Raw genomic sequence first — 20,402 nt, 5'->3', positions numbered from 1 at the left:
ACAGTGATAGACCACAATGAACAGTAATAGGCCAATGCATCTCCACCCCTAAAAAAATAGTCTAGTCAATTTTATTAAAATATTATTATTTTTTATTATAAACACTTTCTTCTTCTTCCTCATTCAACTCCTCTGACTGTCTTTTTGGTCCCCACGATGCGCCAATTCCTTCACTCCCCATCAACATCGCCCGCAACTGGTCCTCAGCCGCCGCCTCCACCACCACCACCACTGCCTTCTCTCTCCTCCTCTTCCTCCTGGTATGCTTCTGAAAAATCACCCGGAAGCGGACTGCCCCGGAATCTAACTCCAAGCCCCCCACCGGTACTCTTACTCCGTCCTCTGCTAAGCGACCGACTCGTTCTCTTCGACACGCTGATTCGGCCAAGGTGGCTCCGAGTCCGTGTTCTTCGGCACAATCTCACACACCAGCCAAGACGTCGCCATCAAGCTCATGGACTCCGAGTCGCTCCAGCGCGAGCGCGAGTTCCAGAACGAGGTCTAGAGCAATTCACCGCTCGTTGTCTCGATGCTCGGATTCTCCTCCGACGCCACGCTGACGTCAAATAGGCCAGTCCCAAGGTCTGTCGATTTTAGGCCGCCTATGGACTGGCTGGGCTGGGTGCCAGTCGATTTCACGGGCTGGAGTGAATTGACAGGGTGCCAGCCTGGTTTTTTGACTAGGTGCTGGGCTATTCCACCTCCGGTGGAACTGCTCTCAGGAACTCAAGTGTGAGTGCTTCGGGACTACAAAAGGGAGTCAGCAGTTCAAAGAAAAGAAATAAAATATTAAATCGTTAATGTACAAAAGTGGACTTCAAGCAAATAATTTTGGATGTCATGTTAGATTAATGGACTATTGGTCAGTTTTAATGAATTCAATAGATCAGACCATACGGGGTTGATCGTAGAAGCAAAAATATTATTTGTCTATGCCATTTATTATTTAGGGGTGTGATATCCACACACCCCTTTTTACTTCTCACACACCCTTTTAATTTTCAATTGTCGAATTGGATGAATTAAAGAAGAGCAACTAACAGAAATTAACAAGGGGTGTGTGATAAGTAATTTAGGGTGTGTGGATAGCACACCCCATTATTTAATGTTGGTTGCAGGCCACACAAGCAAAATAAGGCCCAAATTGGGCTCGGGTTAAATGAATAACAAACCTAGATAAAGCTGGGTTGCGGGCTCATGCAAAGAAATAACCTAATAATAATTTTTGGGCTGTCAGGGATAGTAGCCCAACATCAGGTTGGCTACAGGCTAAAATAAAAGAGAAACCAACCACAGATTGGAGTAGGGGTATTGGGATGCTGCAGGACCATATATGTTGATCCAAGGCAAGCCCAAAACTGGAAGGTCAATCTGGAAAACAATTCCAAGCCAAAACAATGGGTTGGGGTTGCACGTGGGTTGAGCACCGAGAGGCCCAAGGCCTCATTGGGTTGATCCAAACACAACCCAGCGATGCTGGGTGTGTGCAAGTTAGAGACGATAGTGGCACCACCATTGATAGTGGTGGTCACAGATGGCGAGACGAGCTAGGGTTTTTCACGATCGAGGAGCTTCTCTATGTCGGTGGTGACGAGGGTGTTCCAAAACCAGTGAGATTCGAAATGGGATTTCACAATTTCATCGAGACTATACAACATCCAACTATCATGCATCACAAAAAATCGGCAAAAAACAATGGCTCAAAATGGGATTTCACAATTTCATCGAGACTATACAACATCCAACTATCATGCGTCACAAAAAATCGGCAAAAAACAACGGCATAGGTTCGGCTTTAAAACAAAGACAACGGAAAACGTTGTCATTTCTGGGTTTTGGGTGCAAAAGCAATTCGGCTTCTTATCGACTTAGCTCGCGCGGCTTGTCGACTTCTGGTCGTGGCTAGGGTCTAAAAACCCTTTTTTCTCTTTGTTTTTTATTTATTTTTTTAAGGTTTTCCGAACCCAAAAAAAAATATTATACTTCTATTTCATTTAGATTCTTTGACTCACAAATTTCACATAGTGATTTATAATTGCGCATGAACATATATATATATATATATATTGATAGTTATATGAACATATACCATATATATATATATATATATCTCTGAAGGAAAATATAAATGTAGGCGGTTCATGCTTCATGGTCGTTTCAAATATCTTAATTTATTTTAAAAGAACCTGATTGGCATAAAACAATTGAGCCTTTGAATTTGTAGAAGATCCTTCATCATATCTTCTCCACAAGGTAACCCCTAAATCATTCATTTTTTATTATATTAATTAGCTAATTAATTGATTAATTATTCAATTAATTTGCTAATTAAACACAAATCATGAACTTCACCCACAAAACCATCCAAGTGGCTGGTCCATCTCCTCCCAAGGTGGCTGGCCACATCCCAATATAAAAACCCTCATTCTCTCCAAAACTCAATTCTAACTCTCTGGCAAAGTTATCTAAATTCTGCAAACAATTTTCTCTCAAAATTTTAACTTTGCCATCTGAGGTTCTTTGGCCAAAGTCCCCAATTCATCGTGGGCGTGTAAGGCTCTTGGCCTTCACCAAAGGTGTTATTTGTTTTGCAGGTGCAATTTTGTCCAAGAACAAGGAGGAAGAAATTTGCATCCACAAATTGGTGCTTTCATTAAGAGTTGAGTCACACACTCATAGAAGACTCTTGCATCTAAGGTTTTTGTTTCCTTGCTTATTTGTAGATTTTTCGTACGTTCTTATTTAGGAATTTTTATTTCTAAAAATTCTTCGATAAAATGTAAAAGAAAAGTACAATGGCAAGAGATTAAGAAACCTTGACGAACGGAAATTCCAAAGTTCAAGGATTAAGACCGCGTTGATCTACAAGGCTCATCACAAAGATGAGTGTAGCGGCACCACCCCCACGGGGCACCACCATGGCAACCACCACGATGGCCACCACAGCGGCCACCCTTGTCACATCCCGACCCAGGGTCTACCACATCCTGGGCTTGACTCCACCGTAGCACGATATTGTCGACTTTGGGCCCCAGCCACGCCCTCACTGTTTTGTTTTTATGAACTCTGACGAGAACTTCCCAGTGGATCACCCATCCTGGGATTGGTCTAGCACAATCTCGTTTAACTTCAGAGTTCCTAAGGAATCTGAAGCTAGTTAGCTCCCAAAAGGCCTTGTGTTAGGAAGAGGTGGGCATGTACATATAAGGCATAGAGGATCCACTCCCCTAGATGATGTAGGATCTAACAATCCACCCCCCTTAGGGGCCCGACTAGGGATTAGCTCTGATACCAAATTGTCACATCCTGACCCGGGGTCCACCACATCCCGGGCTCGACTTCACCGTAGCACGATATTGTCCACTTTAGGCCCCAGCGACCTCTTCACGATTTTATTTCTGGAACTCAGATGGTAACTTCCCAGTGGGTCACCCATCATAGGATTGCTCTCGCTTAACTTTGGAGTTCCAAAGGAATCTGAAGCCAATGAGCTCCCAAAAGACCTTGTGTTAGGAAAAGGTGGGCATGTACATATAAGGCATAGATGATCCACTCCCCTAGGCAATGTGGGATCTAACAACCCTCGGCAAGGCCCATGGTGCTACAACCATGGCCCAAGCTGTGCCATTCAAGCTCATATGGGCCCAAGCCCAAGGTGAGATGGCCCGAGCCACTAAAACCCGATGCGAACCCAACACGTTGCCAAACCGAGCCCTAGCTTCGCACCCACATGCGCCACACGCCGAGCAGCCCATTCCCGTGGCCCAGCGTGCTTCCGTGGCCTTCCAAGTAGCCCAAATCAATCCAAAATTAGTTCAACCGTCCTGACTTCAAATTTCTGGGCCGACAATTGAACTGAGGGCATTTTCACCCCATTTCTCCACGAATTTGACATTTCCCAACTCTAATCTCGCACCCAGAGTTCGCTATACTTCCGTCCAAGCTCTTCCCACCTAAATGGAGAACAACATTTATTCGACAAGTTATAGAGTTGATGAGTGCCCTCGCATAGCAGAGGACCTTGGTAAATCAACTCTTGTAGGGCACCGAGATGCAACGTGCCCCTGATGAGGTGTCCTGAAGTAGGACAAGGGCAGATAAAGAACTTTTCCAGCAACATCCCGGCAAGCAACTGCTCAAGCAACCACAATCCGAGAGTTTTAGTAGCTTACTCTCCTGCCTGGGTCCTCAAGGATAACATATACTCTCGTCTTAGCATGGGGAGGAACGTACACTCTCAATCAAGCGCATAGACGAGCATAAGTTCGCGGTTGACGCCACACTTTGATTATCAACATAAACAACCTTCCAGGCAAAATGTTCATTCACATTTAGGCTCGCAAGGAGCATTCTTCACCTCACATCGGAGTAGGCAACATACGGATGGAGAGAACCAGTCACTCGATCCGATTCAAGTTCAACTGACTGCTTGCAAACAACCCGCTCGCTTGCCAGAAACATGCCACATGCACCACAGCCATGGCATAGACGAGTCTAGCATAAGGAAGAGTGGCCTAGACTAATAGGTCATGACCGGGGGCAGCCGAAAGTTGACAGGCTCCTGACTGAACGATTGCGTAATTTCCTACGCAACGAGGCTATTGACAATGCGCTTCGATGAGACATGACCAACATAAGCATGTCACCATTCATAGATGAGATCGAGTGGACATATCCACCTTGTGGATTCACTATGCCTCACTTTACTCTATACAAGGGAGACGAAGATCAGGATCGACATCTTAAGCACTACAACAGTACCATGATCCTCTTCAGGAACGATGACGCTCTTATGTGCAAAATTTTTGCCACAGCTCTACAAGGCGAGGCAAGACTAGTTTCACACCCTACCGCCACAGTCGATTTGGAGTTTCAATGAACTTTCCTTAGTTTTCACTAAGGAGTATTCGTCTAACCACTCAATCAAAAGGATATCCGACCATGTCTTCAGCATCATAAAAGACCCTTGGGAAACAATTCGCGAATATGTTAAGAGGTTCAAAGCGGAGAACGCCAAGATTGTTGGTTGCAACAAGGACATAGCAACGACAACATTCAAAAATAGACTTCCCATCGAACACCCTTTATTCGGAAAGCTGATCATAGGAAAAGAACTGACCCTAGCAGCTTTGTATGCTTTGGCAAAAAAGCACGCACTATGGGACAAGGCCAAGTAGTCTAACAAAACTGAGTCAACGATAGGCCAAAGAAGCGTATGGAACGTTCCCCAACCAGATAAGACTTAGCACCCGAAACATTCACCAAGTTCACAGTTCCAATAGGCCAAATGCTTCGCAAGCTTAAGAACAAACCTTGGTTCGAACTGTCGCCACCCATGAAAAGCAATCTTACCAGGCTGGATCACATTGTATTACGCATTCCATCAATGACCAGGGCACACTACCTTGAGAAGCTAACAAATGAGGGTCGATGTGACAAGTACCTTGACAGGTCAACGATACGGCCTGCACAAGCAGGGGAAGTCTCTATCACCCCTTAAAATCCATTAGGTATTCTCCAAATAAGTTTGAAGTCTCAAGCAGTTTCTATCTTCCAGTACAGTTAATTCATTTCTTTATTCTCAATTCAAGAAGTTATTCATAATCCTAGCTTAACTGTTGTCTACAACAACTGCTCAAACCCCTATTTGGGTCTGCTCTTCAGTGCGAGAGGATAAACTAATTGCTCTCTAATGCGAGAGGGTAAACCAATTCCCCGACACCCAAATATGTCTGCTCTCCAGCGTGAGAGGATAAACAAATTAGTCTCCATTACGAGAGGGTAAACCAATTCCCAGACACCCATATAGGTCTGCTCTCCAATGTGAGAAGGTAAACCAATTCCCTGACACCCATATGGGTAAGCTCTCCAATGTGAGAGGGTAAACTAATTACTCTCCAATGTGAGAGGGTAAACTAATTACTCTCCAATACGATAGGGTAAACCAATTGATCTCTAGTTCGAGAGGGTAAACTAATTGCTCTCCAGTGCAAAAGCCTAAACTAATTTCTCGACACCCATCTAGGTAAGCTTTCCAGTGCGAAAAGGCCATATAGCTCAAAAGATTGAATGCTTGAAGACCAACTAGGCATCGAATGGTCAAGGGGGCAACATCCAGTTTTGTAACATCCCACATCGCCCAAGGGAGTAGATCCTCTAAGCCTTATACGTATATTCCCATCTCTACCTAGCACGAGGCCTTTTGGGAGCTCACTGACTTAAGATTTCGTAGGAACTCTCAAGTTAAGCGAGTTCGTGCGAGAGTAATCCCATGATGGGTGACCCACTGGGAAGTTCTCGTGTGAGTTCCCAAAAACAATATTGTGCTACGGTGTAATCGAGCCCAGGATCTGGTGGGGGCTCGAGTCGGGATGCGACAATTTGGTATCAGAGCCAATCCCTAGCCGGGTGTATGCTGACGAGGACGTCAGGCCCCTAAGGGGGGTGGATTGTAACATCCCACATCGCCCAGGGGAGTGGATCCTCGAAGCCTTATACGTATATTCCCATCTCTACCTAGCACAAGGCCTTTTGGGAGCTTACTGGCTTAGGATTTCGTAGGAACTCCGAAGTAGGGGTGGGCACGGTTTGGTTCGGTGCGGTTTTGAGTGCAACCGAAACTGAAACCAAAATTTTTTGCGGTTCGGTGCGGTGCGGTTTTGAAGCAAAAACCGAAATGAAACCAAACCGTTTGGTTCAGTTCGGTGCGGTTTCAAACGGTTTCGGTTTGGTTTTTAAGAAAAAATATACAATTTGCAATTTAACATATTAATAAGCATTTCTCAATAGCAATAGGAAAAAGACATTTGTTATGTAAACAATTAGCATGTTACATGTAGTTGTGATGTTAAAACATGTTTGTGCAACAAAAGGGTGTCCCTTACAATGTTTATCATAAAATAGTTGAATAAATTTGAATTCATTAAACGTGAGCGAAACTTTGATACTAGAATATGTGATATCATGCTTCAAATGAGTGGACTTCATTAGATCATTGTTCGACTCTTGATAACAAGATCAATCCACCCTTATACGTATATGTGTGTGTGATGGTATAAAATAACAAAGGTCCTTCAAGTTAATGAACGAAAGAAAGTGATGAATGATGATATTCTAGTGTGGTTGAGTCCTATACTAAGTATATGGATTCTAACAAACAACCAATTAAAACATGAAATATAATATGAACATTTAATTAAATGTTTATTAATATTTGCGGTGCGGTTCGGTTTCGGTGTGGTTTTCAAAAGCCAAAACCGAAACCAAACTGTTTTCTATGTTGCAGTTTGGTTTCAAAACCGAAACCGTTTCAAAACCGCAAAACCAAACCATTCGGTGCGGTTCGATTTGGTTCGTGTTTCGGTTTCGATTTTCGGTTCTAAGTGCCCACCCCTACTCCGAAGTTAAGCGAGCTCGCACGAGAGCAGTCCCATGATCGGTGACCCACTGGGAAGTTCTCATGTGAGTTCCTAGAAACAAAACCGTGAGGGCATGGTCGAGGCCCAAAGCAGACAATATTGTGCTACGGTGGAATCAAGCTTGGAATGTGGTGGGGGCTCAGGTCGAGATGTGACAACTTTGCACTCAACAATTCACTCATTTGACACTTCATCTTCAGTAGCTTCGATCTTGGCAACTCCATCTACAGCAGCTGATGCAAAAATTAACTTAACACACAAATTAAACCCTCTTGTTGACAATTGTAGTATCGATAAGTAGGGATCGTTCTTAAACCAGGGATTATGAGGGATTGCTAAAACACTGTAAACGGACTCAAATATATAAAGAGAGGCTAAAAACACTTAACTAGACTCAGAGAATTCAAAACAAACTCAAAAGACTCAAAACAAGCTAAAAACACTCAAAACTGCCTAAAAACAATAATTAGGCAATTTCTGACTCTAACACACTTTCTGGACGAATTTTGGTTTTATGTTGATTCAAAACACTTAAAAACACAAACTAAACAGATTCTAACTAATTAGACACTCTAAAGTAAAGGGGAATTTGGTTTTGGATAGTAGCATTCCATTCATGAGATCATATATATACATGCATTAATAATTCCAGAAATTGCTTTCTTTGTTGAAAAACATGTGAGTACTAGTTTTCGTGTTTAAATCAATCTTCTCACATATACCTAGTGTAGGGTGTGTAGTCAGAAAGTCTGAGTGAAAATTGAGTGAATATCTAGTAAGGAATTGAGGGAATTATCTAAGGCATGTTACTACATTCAAAACCATGTTTTAATTGATTAAATGTGAGCTAGTGAATGGTGACTACGATTAAGTATGTTTGATGGTAAGGATTGCTTAAATCTATGTGAGTGGTGATCTTTGGCATGTTATGTTTCATTGAAAATCCCTGAGGCAAATGTTGGAAGGTCTAGGTTTTGTTTTGTTTGTTTTGTTTTGCTCGAGGACTAGCAAAAGCTCAGTGTGGGAGAATTTGATAGAAGCATATTCATGTGACTTAGTTAGCTTGTTCTTGTGCATTTATGTTGTTTTTCTTTAGTTATTTTAGTGTTTAAAGTCATTTTCGTGCAAGTTCAGGTTTATATGGCTAATGTGGCAAAGAAGTGCATTTGGAGCCTTTTTAGAGCAAAATTGGGCTTGGAATGGATGACACATGCTTGGAGCCAAATGGATGGACGAAATTGAAGATCAAAGGAGGCTAGGAATGAAATGAAGAAGTGAAAATGAAGAACAAAGAGTTCAGAATTGGAAACCAAAGTTTCTAAAGTTGGAAGTTTCTATTCTTGGAGGTTTCCATTCTTGAAAGTTTCTATTCTTGACTTGGGAGTTCCTAATCCTTCCCTATAGTCCCTTGCCGTGCCATCCCTAAACTTTTTCCCTTGTCGATTTTGATGTATTAGGCCTTAGTCCTTGTGGATTTGGGTTATACAAATCCTTTTCTGAAATTAATTGGGCCAAACCCATCTCTTGTGCTGCAGCAAGGAAGAAGGAGGAGAGCCATTGGACGTGCTTGCCATTCGAGTTCGAGTTGCTGGAACGTTTTAGGTGTAATCTTTCTTTTGTTTTCAATGTTTAAATTCAATAATCTTTGTTTTGTGAGTATGAGGAACTAAACCCCTATTAGCTAGGGGGAATTTCGAAACCATGGCTATGCTTACAATATGATTTGATTACATCCAGTTGTGATTCCATGAATTGTGAATTCAGTTTACTTATCTGTTTGAATTAAAACGTGTTTATGTATGTGAGTTGAGAGTGCACACTTAATTTGTATGCATAAATATGATGCTAGGATATAAGGGAGTTTCACCTAATCGTTATGAACTTATATTCAAAAGTAGTAAAGGTTGTTAGTCACAATCAAGTTAAGTAAATTCATGGCATAAGTATATGCGGTTTCATAGTTACGAATGCCTTGTCAACACTTATGATTTCCATAGAACTTAATGATCTTTAATTGTTTCTCTATTATGCGCTTTCATGAAGGGAACTTTTAAGGAATAATTTGATTGCAATGCGCTATTTCCATTCAATTCAATGACTTAAGGAAATCTGAGGGTTAATTTAAGCGTGCCTAATTAACTTGGGGTGTTGAGGTTCATGGTTCATTGAAAAAGCAACTGGAAATTGTTTTGTATGCAAGTATGTCATGTGTGGAGAAAAACCTCCTAGTTAGCCCATCATCCATATATTTCACCAAATCTGTGCAATCTACCTAGTTTTAGTTCTTGCTTTGTTTTATTTAATTTTCGTCCAAAACCAAATCCCCCTTTACTTTAGAGTGTCTAACTAGTTAGAATATGTTTTAGATTGTGTTTTTAAGTGTTTTGAGTCAAGGAAACCCTAAAATTCGTCCAAAATTGTGTTGAGAGTTCAAAACTGCCCAGATTGTGTTTTTAGGCAGTTTTGAGTGTTTTTAGCTTATTTTGAGTGTTGTGAACTTGTTTTGAGTCTTTTGAGTCTAGTTAAGTATTTTAAAGCTTAGTTTTATCTATTTGAGTCAGTTTAGAGTGTTTAGCAATCCCTCCTAATCCCCGGTTTAAGAACGATCCCTACTTACATAAATACTACAATTGTCAAAAGAGGGTTTAATTTGAGTGTGCTTATATATTTCACATCATTACGATTTATTCATACTGGAATCAAAGGGTTTTTTCCTTTTTAACAAAGGATTGTAATTAATAGATGCATAGTTTACAATGGGTCTAACTCAAATTAATAAAATCCTCTTCAGAAAAATGAACGAGGGTGAAATAGTGTCGAGTGAATTATTTGTTTACATATAGTGTACAATTTTTGCTTAACAGAAGGATTTGGTGGATCGAGATCGAGAACTTAGAATAGTTCTTGGGCGTTGAGCCTCCTTTAGTTAGCGATCGGTCCCTGTACTTGGCCTGCTGCTTGTTTTTGTCGTTATACTACTTCCCATCCTCCTTTTTTTGAGCTACTGCCAACTCTGTTCGAGGCTACTCGGGTGCCTTGTCTGCTCACCGGGCCTCGTCCCAAAGTGCATGCTTCTCTGCCAGAGTGAATGAGTCTGCTAGAGTTAGATTTTCTTTCATAATCAATTCTCTGAATAGTGGGTGGTCTACTGGGTGTCCTTTTTGGAAGGCTGCAGTAGCTATCGAGTCGTTGCAATCGACTATCTTTGTCTTCTCTACTTTGAAGCTTTTCACATAGTCGCGGAGCGACTCCTTTGGGTTCTTCTTGATGTTGAACAAGTGGTCGGACTTCTTCTTGATTGAGCAATAGGATGAATACTCTTTGGTGAAAACCAAAGAAAGCTCGTTGAAACTCCAGATATGGTGACAGGGTGTGAAACCAATCTTATGCATCACCTTGTAGAGTGGTGGCGAATATCTTGCACATGTGAGCATCGTTGTTCTGATAGAGGATCATTGCATTTTGGTAGTGCTTTAGGTCACTTTCCAAGTCTTCATCTCCTTTGAAGGTTGTGAAATGTGGCATGTTGAATTTACGTGGAGGCCTGCTCGATCTCGTCCGTGAAAGGTGACCTGCTTATGTTGGTCATATCTCATCAGAGCACCTCGTTAGTGACTTTGTTGCTCTGAAATTCATGCAATCGTTCGGTCATGAGCCTCTCTACTTATTCCTAGATTTACCTTTGTTGGGGTAGCAGAGCTCTCTACTGCCCCCGGTTGTGACCTACTGGTCTAGACTGCTCTTCCATGTGCTCGGCTCGTCTATACCGCAGCTGCAGTGCATGTGGTACATTCCTAGCAGGTGAGCAAATTACTTGTAGGATGCCGGTTGAACTTGAGCTAGATTAAGTGGCTAATTTTCTATGTCCGTCGTGCTGCCTACTCTAATGTAAGGTGGAGGATGAACACTTCGCTTGGAAGGTTGTTCATGTTGATTATCAGAATGTGGCCCTAACCGTGAATGTATACTCGTCCATAGGCATAACTGAAAGAGCACGCTCATTCGCGCGCTAAGGCGAAAGTGTACACTATCTTGGGGGCCCAATCAAGAATGCACACTACAAGAACGTTCGGTTCATGGCTGGTCGAGGGGCTGCTTGCCAGGACACTGCTGGAGAAGATCGTCCTCTGCCCTTATCTTGCTTCGGGACACCTTGTATGGGGCAAGCTGTATCTCAGTGGGCTGCAAAAGTTGATTCACCAAGGTCGTTTACCATGTAAGGGTGCTTGTCAACTCTATGACATGTCGGGACAAGTGTTGTTCACCATTTAGGTTGGAAGAGTTTGGACAGTATGCGTCTCCTTGAGTAGTGGAAGTGTAATGGACTCCGAGAGCGAGTTTAAGCTGGAAAATAGTTGTACCACGGGAGCGGGTTGGACCGTAGGATTGGGCCACTGGAGCGTGTGAGCGCTGCGCTCCCCTTGGTGCGCCTCGGGCCTGTGTTGCGCCTTGGGCCTACAGATCTTGGGCTTAGTTTTGGAGTGCGATGGGCTCGCGCTGGCCTTGGGCACGCGAGTGCTGGGCTGCTCCACTTGTTGCGACTACATGGGCCTCAACTACCATTGCAGGATCGTGGGCCTGCTGGGTGTGGGCTGGCTCGCACTGGGCTGGCTACCTTGTAGCACGGCCCTGAGTCTGCTATTGCAAGATGGCTTGTACACAGTGGGCAATGGGTTCACCATATGCTGCTACAGTGGTTGCTACCGTGGTGGCTGCGACAGTGGTGCTCTGTGGGTAATGCCGGTCCTCTTGTCGTCGTGTTGAGCCTCATGGATTGTCATGGTGGGGCTATGTCGCGTCCTCCATCATTTGATCCAGATCTTTGAATGTAGCAAGTTCTGTTCATCGTGGTTTTCGAATTTCTCATCATCGTACTTCTCTTATACGTTTATTGATGATTATGTGTGCAGAATTTGTCATGTCACACGATTGAAAGTTCTTGAATTTCTATTCGTAGTCAGTTATGAAGTGATTGAACTTCTAGTTGCTATGATTGAAGTTCTTTTGGCTTTGTAGTGTTTCCTGTCATTTTTATCACTCCGTCAAAATAATGGCTTTTCGATTGTCCATGTTGACATTATTTATTGCTTTGGAATTGTTTTGGTTTGAGAGCACCTCGAATTTAATTCAAGATTCAAGATGTCCTCTTAAAGTTTGTTAAATGTAAAATTTTAATTATTTAACCAAAGAAAAAGTTTGATTAACTAACTTGGAACTATGTTTTAACATAACACCACTTGACTTATTTTGTTCCTCTTAAGTTTTTTTCTTTCTTGTTTCACATAAAATTCGTAAAAAGGAACGAAAAGACTTGTATACCCTTAAAAACGTGATGTAGTGATATGTACCACAGAAGGACTCCTTATCGTCTTGTTTTCTCTGTTGAGGATTTAATTATCTGTGTGTTTCTCCATCAAGATTCAATTGTCATGGCTTTCTCTGCGAGTAGTTGTACTTGTACCCTCTCTAAGAACCCTTTCTCATGCTTGTCTCCTTTCCCACGAACCCTGGGAAGAAACCCTACTCGTCTTTTGTCCATTAAAGCTGTAAAAGCTACAGAAACAGAAGCCAATAATAATAATACCGAGAAGCCGTCTTCGTCTTCCAATGCTCAACCTTCAACCGCCAAGCCGCCTCCCAAGAAGAAGCCTGTCTACTCCAGTGCGCACTGTGTCCTTCAAATTTAATTTCTCTAAACTAATTGAATTTTATGCAGCTAACTATACAACAGTTGTTTGTCTGTTCGTTTATTTATTAAATTACTTTTCTTTTCTTTGGGCAGTGAAGAAGGGTCAGATTGTGAGGGTGGAGAAAGACAAATATCTTAATAGTGTTAATGTGAGTACAAATTTAATTACTAAGAGATTCAAATTTCCCCGAAATAAATAAATAAGAGATTCAAAATGCTTAAGAATAGATATTTTATATTTTTTAGTGGTCGGAGAGTTTATAATAGATAAGATGTAAAAATACCCATCATTGCACAAAATGTAAATATAAATATTATTACATGTTTTTTGCATCGTTAGGGGATGGAGTCCACTAGGTGAAAAGAGAAAAGGTAAATAGGATTTCAAATTTACATTTTTCTCATTAGAGTAGAAATCACTGTACATTTAAAAAATGTATAATAAGATGTAAATGTAGTTTTTCTATCGTGGAAGCCAGAAATTAAGCTGCCAAAATCTAGTGTTAAGATTTATATATAATTGTGCATAATCTAAGGTGTATAATAAATGCATGTGATGTTCTATTTTCCTACTACACAATGATTAATAATTATCGATTGATATCAACCGAATATTACTTTAGTTTTTTCTTTGGATTTATATACTAATAAGATGGATGTTTGCACAACTTATTTCAGTATCTTTCGGTTGGACATCCACCGTATTACAAAGGATTGGACTATATTTATGAAGACCGCGGTGAGGTATAACCCTCTTCAAACTTTTAATTCCAACACAATACTTGCCTAAAGGATGTACTTTCTTGTCCAATAAAATCTGAAAAATGATTTTTCATCATATACATATTATATTCGGAATCGTTTTCCAGTCATTCATATGTATGTTGAATAAATGTAAAAATTTATCAAAGTAGTTACCAGTGTTTAAAATGTCGGTATTAGTTAAAATATTAATATGTAAAGTAGTGGAAATATCGATGGATATATCAAATATTGATATTGAAATCGGTTACTTTAGTTGAAAATGATATAAATTTAAAATGAAACTTTAGGAATTGTCAAATATTGGTTTGAACGAAATATAAAAGTTTCTCCTATATTTAACATATGCGTTAGAAATATCGACGATATCTGTCAATTTTAGCCTAAATTTAAGAGTTTCTCCAATATAAGGTGAAGTCTAGACTTCACCAACCATTTTCATCTCTTTCTCTGATTTTTTGGGTATTTTCACATAAATATTGACCATATCAAATAAATTTTAAACACTGGTAGTTACTAAAACCGTCAAATGATCAATGGAAGATGATTAAGAAAATGAACAGTAACATAATTAACATTACTCGTGAAAATGATTCCTGTACATGCATTTCCATGTCTATTGAGCGACTGAATGAAATCTTAATTTTTCAGATATTGGATTTGCGTATTTTTGAGACAGGAGAGTATGCACTTGTAAGGAAACTTTTTTTTTTTCATTATTTTTGCTTAACTAAACAAATTCATTATATAAAAAAGTAAAAATAAAAAGGACTAAATCACATTAATAATTGTGTTATAGGTAGCATGGGTTGGGGTCCCAACTGCGCCAGCATGGCTTCCAACAGACATGCTTATCAGGGTACCTGCGTGCTTCTTTCTTGCTAAGTTGGAAATTAGACTAGTTTAAAATATCGTCTCACTGCTTGGCGCTTTTGAGCTTGATCTTGTAATTGACTTTTGTGTTATGTTTGCAGTCAGACAAACTCGATTATGAGAGGCTGTGATACAGGATCCAAATGCATTAATCGATCTTCACCTGCAGCGTTATTGTATTTTCTTTATCACCTTCTGCTACAACTCTTACTGTATTTTTTTTGTAAAGATCGCTGTAGTCGACCGATCAAATGCACACAAACAACAGTATGTTTCTCGGCATTGTACCCAAGGATCGCCAGAATAATTATTTCCACAGAGCAGACCGGAAAGATAGATCGTTCTATGCTGTCAAACGGGTCATCAAAGCCGAGTGCCAGAGAATGAATCTGAACATGTCTTAATTGAAAGATGAGTATTCAAATATCCTCTTAGCACGCTTGTGGGCATTCATAAGTCAACCAATGAAGGAAGTGGCTGCGGCACAGGCACCTTCACTGGCCTGTATAACCTTCTTAATCTTTCATTGAAGTACTGTGATGACCCAATGACAATGACATTGGTTTTCTGAGCTTCTAACTCCTCCTCACCCTGCTTTTCGCATTGTACTTCACTAATACCACTCTCTACCCTGGTTTCTTCCCTCTGGCCCGACAACTTTTCTCCTACTCTACTGTCAACATCTTGTCTTCGTTCATCTTTTATGTACATAGTTTTCTTCTCTTCCTGCTGAATACCCGATTCTTCAAAACCGAACCTAGCTTTACCAAATAACGTGACAGACAATCTTTTTCTTGGAGGAGAGAAATCAAACAACTCTTTCTGGGAAGCGGATATCTTTACCAGTAGCGCTTGAGAATATGGACGACGTTGAGTAGGCTCTTCAGACACTTGAGAGTCCACAACTTTAATTGATTGATAATCTGTACTTGAAGAAGGTTCCACACTAATGTCTAGAAGTTTCCAAACAGGATCATCCCAAGATATTTTAGAGCTACAACAGTGCTTCTTAACATAATGCAGCTCCATACCCCTGCAATTGGGGGTCGTTGAAACAACCCATTTAGACAGTAGAAGCTGCAGAGAGCACTCTAATTCTTCCCTTGATTAGTGCATTGAATAACAGACATGCCAAACACCAAATTGGTCCCTTACTGCTTCGTTAAATTTCAACTTCCTTTGACTTTCATTACCTAGGAATTCTCCTTCGCAAGCATACCACTGTGCAGAAGGACAGATAATGAGAGGTTCAGGCTTTAAGTTAACTTGAGCCTCTGCAACCTTTGCCTTTGCCCTCTCATAGAGTTTTGGAAATCCATCAAGCAGCTGGAAGCGTGAAGATGGATCTTGAGAGACAATTTCAGGAGCTATGACTGCCAGAGCATCAAAACACTCGGGATTGATCACTTTATCAACATATATCTTCGATCCAAACATGCGGAACACACTAGTCAGTATCTCTTCCTGACCGAGCAGATCACAAGCTAAATACACCTCGACTGCATTAGGATGCTTCCATATACAATTAATTACCTATGTCAAAAGAACAAGAGGAAAAAACGACATGAGAGAGAGAGAGAGAACTGAAATGGTTTTACGTGCTAAGATCACAAACTCGTAACTTTATCATGAAATCCCAAAAAATAAAGTAATTAAAATAAAATGTAGGAGGAGGAGGAGGAGGAGGAGGAGGAGGAGGGGGGGGGGGGGGGGGTTGGGTTTAGGTTTGCTAGAAAAAGGGAATGCAAAAACTAATTTACGTCAGGAACAAATATAGGAGAAAAATGTTTTCGTTTTCATATACTCACTACTAATATGCCACCATATGAAGAATTCTCAAATTCAGCAAATATTCATTAAACAGATGAACAATATCTCACAACCCCATGCAAATAAAAATTATTAAAAGATTTAAGAAAATATTAAATAACAGGAAAACACAGAGAAAGAAGAAAACAGCAGCATAAGAATTTAACAATCAGATACGATTAAATCACAAAATGAGTCAATATCAATATTCTCAGAATCATTCTTCATTAAGTAGGATAAATGGTTACGTATAAAAGTGAAATCAACCAAATTTGCAGTCATATGCATGCCTAAAGAAAGATGAGAATTGTAGTCTAAGATGTAATATGCAGTTTCTAATGCTTTCTTAACTCTTAGTAATCATCAGATGAATGTTAAAAGAGATGAGATGGCTATGTTTCACAATCTAAAGACACTTTAAAAATAGGAAATATGGTAGGTTACTTCAATAGAGCATGGCTTGAAAAATTTAATGTCCTAAAGACAGTCAGAGGTAATCAGCCACAGAGAGTTTTTGGTAGGCCAAAGTATAGATTCCATGTTTTTTGTGTTGGCACATTCCATATCCAAACAGATTTAACATTCTAGCATGTTGCAGTCTACTGCTTCACCATGCAAGAAAGAAATGTTTTGGAGTTTAAGACACAAATGCAGTGAAGAACCAAAATGGTTCAAGTTTCATAAGATTTTACATTTGCATGAATAGTACCTCAAATCGGAGGTTAGAGTTCTTGGGATTTTTGGGGTTTTCAGGTTCTAAAAATAGCATATATGAACTCAGGGACAAGCAGGGAGTTCAAATCTTACCTTCTTGACGTCGATCCGTGCTTGGAGTGTGAGTTTTGTTGTTCGTCCTTATGTGAGGGAAGGAGAGAGAGTGAGTCTGAGGGTGAGAGAGTACGAGAGAGAAGAGAGAGAGGGATAGTGTGTGTGTGTGTGGTCCACATGGGTCACCAATCCAAAACCACAAAAATTAACATCTAAGTCCCCAAAGCATGTCACACACACACTACAATTTCAACGTCCAAAGATAAGACCGTCATTTTACATCTTCGACAGTAGTAATTTGGGACGGGCTGTGACAACATAGCTTAAGATAGTACTATGAAAGGTTTGCTTCAGCCGTAAATTTCCATTTGAACCCAATTTTACTGAAATGTTTCCTTTTTCTTGTCCCTCAAACAAAATTTGGATTGGTCTAATGAGTTAAAACATTATTTTTACTTTTCTAATTAATATTTTATATATATTAAGTTTTTGGTTTTTCAGTGTCCTACAATTTCAACAGCTTTCATTCCTATCTTAAAGCCTTTGGAGTTTTGAGAAAACTTTTGTGAGCGTGTGTGTGTGAGCATGCAGGATGTTCTATGCTTTGTGAGAAAAGAAGAAAGCCTTAAGAGAGGTTCAAGAGAAACTTGTTTTGCCTTTAAATATTTTTTAGGCTTTTCATTCATGACCACGGCCTTTATGTTAAAACTTGATATTTAGAACCCTTTTCAATACCAAAAGAATTGACTGAAAAAGACAAGCTACTTGACAAATCTTGTGCCTTGTAGATAGTTCGACAAAACCAAATGATCCCTGAAGCATATGTGCCATGAACAAGAAGAGTTGGAGCACATGTCTTGGATCAACAAGAAAAAGTGTGGAGTAGGAATGAGGATGCGCTGAAATTTTCAAGAGTGGTTGGTGTGAAAAAGTGTTAAGGGAGAAAATCCAAACACACATCAATTGTTTCTTACAATCAACCAAGAGTTCATTAGGAAAAAATCAGCATCAGGCTGCCCTGGACTCATTCTGGCTGACCTCACACTTACACACTCCAGCTGAAGCTCAAAAGAAGTTTAGTCTTTAGTATCCTTCAGTTTTGAATCTTTTGATTAACGTTCAATAATACAAAGTAGTTACTTTTATAAGGATTATGGATAGGACCCAAGTTGATTCTCTCGAAATTCTCAAAGACACAATTCATGACAAACGAAACTAACACATTGATTATGGACATGGAGAGACTCAGACACAATGAATATAAGATTCTAAGATAATAGGCCTAAAAATCATGTGAATTCATTAATTAGATGAGTCGTTACAAATTCTCTAAATTATATAGTGCTTGGCACTTGGTTGAGTTTATTTATCACATTAAAGATTCAAACTAACGGAAGACGTGGCACAAAACCGAGTGCAATAGCGTTCTAGGATTCATACTGCAGATCCCACTTAGTGGGATAAGGCTTTGTTGTTGCTGTTTTTGTTGTTGTTTATTCAAGATTCAAACTAAGCTCATGCATGAAATTGTAGTCCTTTACACAATGAATGTAAGTCTAACTGTAGTCTTTTACTTTTATTTTCCTCAGTGTTGCCTTACTTTGAATGGGATATTTTTAAAGTGGATTAAGCTACTCAAAAGCTTATGTGTGTATGCACCTATATGGTCGACGTGGTTCACATGGAACTGTGTAAACTCTGTACAGAAGTCCTCTAAAGGGTCGAGTCGATTTTGTCAATCACCTCGGCCACAACTGGCCTTTTCTAATTTCTAGACAAAGTTTGTAGAAAACTTGTGTGACTTTGATTGATTAACTAATCTTTTTTTTCATAGGCTAAATTGATTAACTACGATTTATGAGAGCATAGTCTCCCACTCTCTAGGCCAAAGTTGGTATTGTATCATCGGAAACTAGAGTTTTTCACAAAAAATGCTTACACATATGTACCATTCCAGGTATAGTTTTGACCTATGCAACAAAATCAGATGAACACGAAAATAAGTAATTAAATGTCTAAGCTGGAATCTTGATAGACTGATCTTTGGCATTCAAGAGTACCTGCTGAATTGCTGACTCCTTGCTGGGGCATTTTTTAAGTGAATTTTCCAAATGTGCAGTCTAGAAATACATAATCAAGTTGACACCTGGGCTTGTGTCCTTTCTCCCCAAGGTACTTGGGTGGTAGACTTTGCAGACACTCAGGTGTGAGTCTGCAATCCCCAGTGTGGAGAATATTACTGAAATTGCCTTCGAACAAGAACATTACGGCTCCTGAAGTTCACACAACCCACGTCAAACAAGGTATTGTCTGTCAATAAAGCTATCCTCAAGCCAACTATAAATTGTGTGAGGTAATTAGAAGCAACCCCCACCACCGAAAAAACCCCTATCCGATCCCCGCCCATATTCAAAACAGATGACATGCAAACAAAGGCACGAGATTTTATCCTATAAACAGATCGATTCACACAAGAAATCATCGGTTAAAAGGATATATTCGTTCAGAACATTTCAACGACTTCAATTCGCTTGCTTGGCACAATGAGCGACAAATAATTTGAACTTTGAAGAGATCATTTAACTGAAGCTTAAATGTCACAATTAAAACTTGAAACAAAACAATTTGGACACAAAATTAAACAACCGTGAGTAATATGCAACTACAATTGATCTGGAAACCAATGGAATATATAGGTGAAGAAATAGTGAAAAGCTACCAGGACAGTGATTGGCGTCCAAGGCCGTAACCGTGAAGCGGCCATCAGGGTCGTCAATGGCCACGGATTGCCCAACCTCAAAGCTCACAAATAAAGATTCATCAAGCTGCAAAAGGCAGAAGGCAAAAATAATTAAAATGAAAACCTAGATAGATGGATAGAAGAAAATATATATATATATGAGAGAGGCCCGGTCCACCACATCCGAGCCCGTTCCACCACCGTAGCACGATATTGTCCGTTTTAGGCTTACCATTCTCTCACGGTTTTGTTTTTGGGAAGAGAGAGAGAGAGAGGCCCGGTCCACCACATCCCGAGTCCGTTCCACCACCGTAGCACGATATTGTCCGCTTTAGGCTTACCA

At 40.2% G+C, this 20,402-nt stretch overlaps 2 protein-coding genes across 3 annotated transcripts; one reads left to right on the top strand and one right to left on the bottom strand.

Annotated features, from left to right (window-relative positions):
* The first annotated feature begins 12,765 nt into the window (after window positions 1-12,765).
* On the top strand, window positions 12,766-15,152 carry LOC103434722 (NAD(P)H-quinone oxidoreductase subunit O, chloroplastic). 2 transcript variants are annotated; one of them, XM_008373177.4, is made up of 6 exons: window positions 12,766-13,079; window positions 13,201-13,256; window positions 13,786-13,851; window positions 14,521-14,562; window positions 14,669-14,728; window positions 14,844-15,152. In XM_008373177.4, exons 1-6 carry the CDS (start codon window positions 12,848-12,850, stop codon window positions 14,871-14,873), a joined length of 486 nt encoding a protein of 161 aa, XP_008371399.1. In that variant the 5' UTR covers window positions 12,766-12,847; the 3' UTR covers window positions 14,874-15,152. The 2 variants fall into 2 exon arrangements, with proteins under 2 accessions (XP_008371399.1, XP_008371331.1); XM_008373109.4 differs by having other exon boundaries at window positions 14,669-14,910.
* On the bottom strand, window positions 14,561-20,171 carry LOC103441428 (uncharacterized). The gene is given in 4 exon segments (XM_029100792.2): window positions 14,561-16,275; window positions 19,380-19,416; window positions 19,418-19,592; window positions 20,039-20,171. Coding segments are annotated over 3 exon segments (1,287 nt in total). The 5' UTR covers window positions 19,585-19,592; window positions 20,039-20,171; the 3' UTR covers window positions 14,561-15,192.
* Between the last annotated feature and the right edge of the window lie 231 nt (window positions 20,172-20,402).

Source organism: Malus domestica, chromosome 01, assembly GCF_042453785.1.
Source record: "Malus domestica chromosome 01, GDT2T_hap1".
NCBI lineage: Eukaryota > Viridiplantae > Streptophyta > Magnoliopsida > Rosales > Rosaceae > Malus > Malus domestica.
This window is presented reverse-complemented; position numbering and strand designations above follow the sequence as displayed.